This window comes from Polistes dominula, unplaced genomic scaffold (genome assembly GCF_049000335.1).
Source record: "Polistes dominula isolate Pdom_NZ unplaced genomic scaffold, Pdom_raw_medaka contig_26, whole genome shotgun sequence".
NCBI classification, from domain to species: Eukaryota; Metazoa; Arthropoda; class Insecta; order Hymenoptera; family Vespidae; genus Polistes; species Polistes dominula.
Genome location: NW_028300939.1, coordinates 3,452,184 through 3,459,654, shown reverse-complemented (window position 1 = coordinate 3,459,654; position 7,471 = coordinate 3,452,184). Strand labels below are relative to the sequence as shown.

Sequence of the window (7,471 nt, the reverse complement as noted above, 5' to 3'; positions counted from 1 at the left end):
TAAAGGAAAAAATATTTCAAACCTATATTGAAAATTACTTATATTTTAAAAAAACAATTATCCTATTATATCTGCTAATAATTATGAACAGAGTATTTTGTTGTCGTTTTTCACAGATTGTCAAATATAAAACATGTAAGTAAAAAGAGAATATAATAAAGAATATGAAATCCAAAGAATCAAGAAATAACTAAACCACTTCAACGTATAATGAGCTATTGTCAACCTGGAAACGATAAACAATAAAAGGATAATTAATTATACATAGGATAAAGATAATATTTGTTATAAAAAAAAGATAATTAAACATTTACCTTCTATAAAAAGGTCTCGATTCTTCAACCGTATCCATTGGGTCTTTAATTAAAAATACTCGCAATCCCCTGATGTAAGTAGTAGAAAAACAGTTCCAATCAATATCAGCAACATTAAAGAAGAAATTACTTTTATCTACAATAGATAATTTGTCCCATAACTTTAAGACATTATCGTTTGTAAATTCCCATTCATTCATGGAAAAGAAACTTATTACATGTTTAAACTTTTCTATTTTTCTGTAGATATTAAGCAGTCTGAAAAAAATGCCAATTATTTATTTATGCTCTATTTCATCGACGGATAATAAATAGCTTGTTAACCTAAAAATCATAATAAATTACATTGGCTTTTTTCCTCTTAGATATAAAAAAGAGTCCACTATTATTGCTGGTATCCAGTGCAAAAAGATTGTCATAAAGATATAGATATAATAGTTCTTGATAAACCATAGTGAGCCGTACCAAAGCACTTTTTTCGACGGGACTTGAAATCCCTCAAACTTTAAATTATTCATCATAGTATCCCAAGTAACTGGTCTTTGAACGGAGGAAACAGAATTATAAACTGAAATCTCATTGTCAACAGGTAAGTATTTGTTATCTCTGCTGGAAAAGTTAACAATCTGTGATATGGATATACAAAAGAAGTTCTAACTTACTTAATGTAAATGATATTTTAGAAGTTTTACTAAAAGTTTATTTTAGTAATAAACTGAAAAAGGAGATACAAATTACCGTTTTTGTGCAACGTCCCATGCTGCAGCAATAATGTTGTTGACAACATAATCAGCAGGAATTAAATCGCAAATTAGGTCTTTATCACAATACATTGTTCGTAAAACACCTGTCGAGCTACCAACAGCAGCACCTGTAATTCCATTCAAATTGTTTATCCAGCCAGCAATTGGTTCCTTTTCTGTTGATACAACCACGGATGGCCGAACAATGCCAGTTGGTATTCCATTAGCATATTGTCTTACTGTATCTTCACAGATTGCCTTTGAAAATGCGTAACTGTTAGGCCACTTACCCAGTAGCCTGTAAAACAAACGAATATGCTTATCGACTTATCTTTAAAGGAATGAAATAGGTTTCATGTTTTATTACTTTGGGGTTATTAAATCTAATTGGTCTTCGGTCAAAATCTCTGTCAATTTAATTATGTCTTCTGTCTTCATAGGTGGCTTATACAATTTTTCTTCGATTTTATTGTAAACACAGTGCGAGTAGGCCGTTGAAACATAAACAAAGGCCTAAAGAACAAAATTATTATAAAATTAGAACAATCTATTTTGAAAATTAAACTAAATTTTATATATAAAGAAATTTGATCTAGTCGGGAATTGTGCTTAAACATACGCATTTTTATACGGATGATTTAACTAGGAAAAAAATACCTTTAAGCTTGTCATTTCTTGTGCAAGCAAAAGAAGATCTCTTGTTCCTCTAATATTTGTATTAACTATATTACGAATATTGTCCAGAAAACGTACTGATGCTGCACTGTGAATAATTACATCGGTATCTTTAATGCGATCGCGGTCCTTCTCTGACAATCCTAAATTCAATAGACTCGTGTCTCCTTCAATCACAATAATCTTCTTTTCAACATCTTTTTGCTCTCTCTTCAATCTATCAAAAATCTAATGATTTAAATATAAACTGTAATACTGGTGACATCGTTTATTCCAATTATAATAGATACAAAATATGTAACTTTACTCACAACATCATTGAAATATTCTTTAAATCGAGTCTGCGGATCCTTCTGTTTCTTTGCCCTTACCAGCAAATAAATCGTTGTTATTTCTGGACAACATCTGCAAACCGCAGCAATTGCATTTATAGTACAAGTTTTTAGCGGAAAATTATTTCTTATAAAATGAATCATTATTGTGTCAAATTTAAAATATAGTAGTAAAGAAAGAAGTAGAAAAAGAGAAAAATAAAGAATAATTATCGTTATCTTTAAATACAGGTACTATTAGATAGATATTGTCTGCTGAATTAAATATATTTTGTAGCAATTAAATCTGTAAAAAAAAAGATAGTTATCTTTTTGCATGACAAAAACTCTATGCTATTTTCCTTATTTAGAAAGCTTACATTGCTTCGACAGTTGCATGATTATAATTTGAATGACACTTCATCTTAAATATGTAAATACACTAATTACACTCTATCATATAATTTGGCCATTTGTGATTTTTACAGTTGGATACGGTATAGAATGTTAAAAAATAAAAAACTTACTATATAATACAAAAAAATATTTCCACCAGGAATATAATAAGATATAATAAGTATTTCGAAATTGCACTATTAAACAAAAGCTTTAGAAAACTTTTCATCCTATGATATATTAAACCTGCTGATGAGTGATTAATAACGATTATAACAATCTAAGTATTAAAAACGTTATCTTGACAAAAATATCGGTTGAACCAAGTACCTTTATTCTACTGTGGTCTTATAACAAATGCTGAATATCAGATAACTGACCTGTGGATTTATATATGTGAATGTGAATGTGTATATGTATATGTATATGTATATGTATATGTACATGTATGTGTACCATGAACTTAGGATCTGCAGCAGCGGTTCTCAAAGTGGGCGATAGCACGACTACAATTGAAAAGTGAAACTTTGTGTGCGGGTGTGCAATTAGAAAAAAGTCATAAGAGCAATAAATAATTTTTCTCATTTTTTAGTTAGAACCAAAAAAAAAACATGTTTGCCGATCACACGTGTTAGAAGTGAAACTTTCAAAAAACTAAGTTTCGAGAAAATGAGACGAATGCACAGTTTCAAAAGTAAGATAATTGTAGGATTTATTTATTATAATATTGTTACTATATATATGAAAGGGCACCGGTATAATCTTTGGATTATATTTTTATTATATTGCTTAACAATAGAAATTCTAATTTATTTATTAAATTTTATTATTGTTTAGACCTAGCGCTATGGCAGACACTTTACCTAACCCCAACTAGTTTAAGGATAAAACTCTGCATAAAATCTAATTCCTTTTATTTAAACCTAACCCAAATCTTTTACAATGTGAGGAAGCCAAATCTTTTGTGTTCTTTAGATTTTCTATAAACTCTTTAATATTGTAACTTTTCAAAATTCTTCCATAAATTTTAATCCATTTGCATCATAAACGTATATATATGCTCAATTTTCTAGTCACTATTACCGAAGCGTATAAATACTTAACTGCGTTTATCATTAAAAATCAAAATATTTAATAAATAAAATAATACACTCTCTAACAGTATAAGATTACAGAGAAAAGCACTGATACTGATAATTGTTACATTGCTTGGATGCAATGATTATTTTTTATTTTGCTTCTTTTTCTTATCTTTTATTTTTTTCTACTTTCATACAATTTTACATTTTACACCTAAATGAATGATAAAAACTTTTTAGCAATATGGTCCTTTTTTTCATATTTCTAAATGACGCAAATAGGTTGAAAATGCTACATCATCGTCAGAACATAATTATTTATTCCTCGAATATATTTTTGCAACAAATAATATCAACCAAAGCTTTATTAGCATATTCGAGCTACTTATTATTACTGCTTCTTATTAACCTTGGTCTATAAGTTCAATAAGTCAATTCAAATGCTATTACGTATGTACGATTGTAAAACACATATTTTAAAAATATCTACCTGGCTACTCTATAAGACGTATTTTCGTACGTTATTTTTTTTATGATCGACTTCTATATATTGTTGTTCAACAATGTAACACGCATTTACTGTCAATAAAATATAAATCTTATAAAAATATAAATAATAATATCGTAAAATAATCGATATAAAGATTAAATGATAATATAAATTAAATAATAATAAAATAAATTGACTTTTCGTCGATTTCAGCAGATACAATAATTATAATACAATACAAATACATTGCAATATAAAATAATACAATTACAATATTAATATGGTCACCAATCGAGTTTAGAATATGCCTAGTACTTGAATTTTGGTCGTTCGGAATAAAATTTTTGAACGAGTCAGTGTCTTTAGGTATTTAGGATCGATCATAAACCAGACGAACGAAATTAAAGAAAAACTCAAGAAAAGAATCAATTTAGGCAATGCATGCTTTTATTCGGTTAATAAATTACTCAGCTCGCGGTTGTACAATCATCCTTTTGGTAGTCCTTTATGGTAGTGAATCTTGGTCGCTTACGTTACGTGACGAAAAGAAAGTTAAGGTTTTTGAAAACAATGTTCTTCGTATAATCTTCGGTGCAAAACGCGACGAGAAAACCGGCGAATGGAGAAAACCCCATAACTAAGAAGTACATCGAACAAACAAATCGGACACTATTAATGCCATAAAATCACGCCGATTAAGATGGGCTGGTTTCGTGGCGCGCGTGGGGCAGGATCGAACGACGCATAAAATATTGGTCGGTATACCAAATGGAAAAAGACCACTAGGTAGACCGGGACGTAGATTGGAGGATAATATTAGAGAAGGGATCTGAATGAAATAAGATATAAAGACCGCGAATGGAAGAATTGCGCTCAGGGACGGGAACAATAGAGGGATTTGGTATTGGCGACAATAAACTTTCGAGCTTCTAATGTCAACTAACAATAATAATATTTTATCTGCTTTCATGTACGAAATAATCTGTTTTGACCAAAGGACTCTTCAATGAAAATTCCTCTGATCATTGATTGTATGCTCTTGCTCGCTTCGCTTACGTTCCTTAACTAATTTAACTTAACTCCTTTGATTTCGATATATATTCCCAGGCTTCCGATAATGGACTGGAAGAATGTCCTGTGGTACTGGCCCAGCAGGGCGTACCGACTGGGAGTGATGCTCACAATGAGTATCGATCTAGAGTTTTAATCGATGGAGGTGAATGCGCGCGAATTTTGAATACTGCTAATTACCGTATGATCCTTTCGGATCGTACATAATCTACTAAATCATGGCTTACAACGACTATTGATTATTCTTTATAGAGTAGAGTACTTAATCGTTATGAAAACAGTGAAATGTTCCTGTTGTATTTATTCTTGTACGTTTATTTTTAACAAAATGAAAAATTAAAAAAATATCCCTTGATTGCCAGATTTTTTTCTTTTTTTGCATAATTTGTTTACTTTAATGTTTTTTAAAGCATCTACGTCTAAATCAGCTGCGTTGGACAACGAGAAAAAGAAAAATCTTACACGTTACAGACAAAATTTAAATTTAAATTAATTATTATAAATAATTTAGATAATTATTATTAATATTTTAATTAATTATATATACTTATAAAATACATGCCGGAAATATATGTAAACGCCTAAATTTTGACCGTTTTTCAGAGGCTTATTTAAAATGGAAGAAATAAATGAATCATTTTGAAACTCTTTCAGCATGTTTATTCATTACATATTAAAATATAAGAATCAGAGTTTTTTTTTTTTCAAAATTGCCGCCGTAGTAACTAATCTCCTGAGGCCCTCACGGCGAAACGCATCAATCATGGCGAGTTTTAGCTTTTGTTAAAGCAATCTAAAAGTTTAAAAAATGGTCAGAGCGTGTTTAAAAACATGTATCTTCTAGTTGAACTAAAGAAAAACTAAAAAGTCAAAAAATCGTAAATTTGCACGACTTAGACAAAAAAGTCTGATTTTTGACTCTTTTTTTTAACGGTTTTTGGGTCAAAACTGGCAATTTCTGAAAATTTTTGGGACCTTTTTCAAGTTCAACTAGAAGCTAATACTATAAAGAAAATGTGTGTTAAATTTCACAAGATTCGGTTGAAACCTTTTTGAATTATCTTTCACCACAGTTTGAAAAAAGGCAAAAGAAAAATGAAATTACTTTTTGCACAATTTATGAGATTAAAAGGTAACGAAATAGCACAAAACATCATAAATTAAAGAAAAATAAGTTATACCTTCCACCGTTGTTCAATTGTTAATCCTATGGACGTTTCAAAAATGTAAAGCATAAAAAATCCATCCGTCAGCTATCAGTCATCGTACCGATTGACGTACTTTAATGATGATTACTGGAACGATTTTGATGCTCGCAATTATCTTTTGTCACCACAACCGATTCACCTTTGTCACAAGACGATGATTCTCTAGCGGCGTCACGTCGTGGCATTTTGTACTAGACAATTCATCGAAACTTGCTGTTCGATACACGTATTAAATGTGTGTGTGTGTGTGTGTGTGTATGTGGTGTATGTAAGTCCTTTGATTTCTGAAAAAGCAAACTTCGAGATAAAAGGAAGATTATGGAGACTAAAGTTAAAAATATAAAGGAACGGGGGAAAGTGAACATAAGCCGTGAGTTGAAATAACGTATTTTCCTTTATAAATGACGTCTCGCTCGACTTGATTTATTAAAAGACACTCGCGATTGTAATAGACAAAATAATGAAAAAAAATGTTAACTATTGACGGAAGAAAGGCTGCGCTTCACGGTCGCTACACTAACTGGAGCTTCCGCACTTGAATTTCGGGACGCCTCGGCATGATCCGGCTAATCCGACGACAATCTTTCTAGTCCAGTCAAAGAGGTAAGAATCCTGGAATTTTAGATACTGAGCTATAAAATCGTATAAACTTGTATTTTGACATTCTAAAAGTTGTCTCTTATTTTTCTTTTTTATTCTTGCTATCTTCAATTTTTTTTTGTTTACGTACAAGGCTGTTCAATAAGTTTTGCGGTTCGATAAGAAAAACACAATTTTAAGGTTTGAAATAAACTTTATTATTTAGTATAGTCTCCCTGAACATCAATACGCTTGTCCCAATGAGATTCTAATCTATAAATTCCATCTCTGAAGTAAGAATCTGGAAGGGCTGCAAAATACGCTTCAACAGCTATTATGACCTCATCATTTGAAGAAAAACGCTTTCCACGCATGATTTTTTTTAGGTCTGGAAACAGATAGAAGTCGCTAGGGGCTAAATCTGGTGAATACGGTGGATGATCCAACAATTCGATATTTAATTCATGGATTTTAGCTATTGTCAAAATGCTCTTGTGACACAGGGCATTGTACTGATGAAAAAGGATTTTTTTCTGCAAACCGGATCTTCTTTAACGAATTTTTTTCTTCAGCTGGTCTAAAAGGTTACAATAATATTCATAATT

At 30.6% G+C, this 7,471-nt stretch overlaps 1 protein-coding gene across 3 annotated transcripts; it reads right to left on the bottom strand.

The window, feature by feature from the left end:
* Positions 1–2,786, bottom strand: LOC149032897 (fatty acyl-CoA reductase wat-like). 3 transcript variants are annotated; one of them, XM_089171656.1, is made up of 8 exons: positions 2,424–2,786; positions 2,044–2,350; positions 1,715–1,960; positions 1,425–1,570; positions 1,053–1,355; positions 660–923; positions 315–572; positions 1–226 (listed from the first exon to the last, which is right to left on the bottom strand). In XM_089171656.1, exons 2-8 carry the CDS (start codon positions 2,206–2,208, stop codon positions 121–123), a joined length of 1,488 nt encoding a protein of 495 aa, XP_089027782.1. In that variant the 5' UTR covers positions 2,209–2,350; positions 2,424–2,786; the 3' UTR covers positions 1–120. The 3 variants fall into 3 exon arrangements, with proteins under 3 accessions (XP_089027782.1, XP_089027783.1, XP_089027784.1); XM_089171657.1 differs by having other exon boundaries at positions 660–920; positions 2,044–2,786; XM_089171658.1 differs by having other exon boundaries at positions 660–854; positions 2,044–2,786.
* Between the last annotated feature and the right edge of the window lie 4,685 nt (positions 2,787–7,471).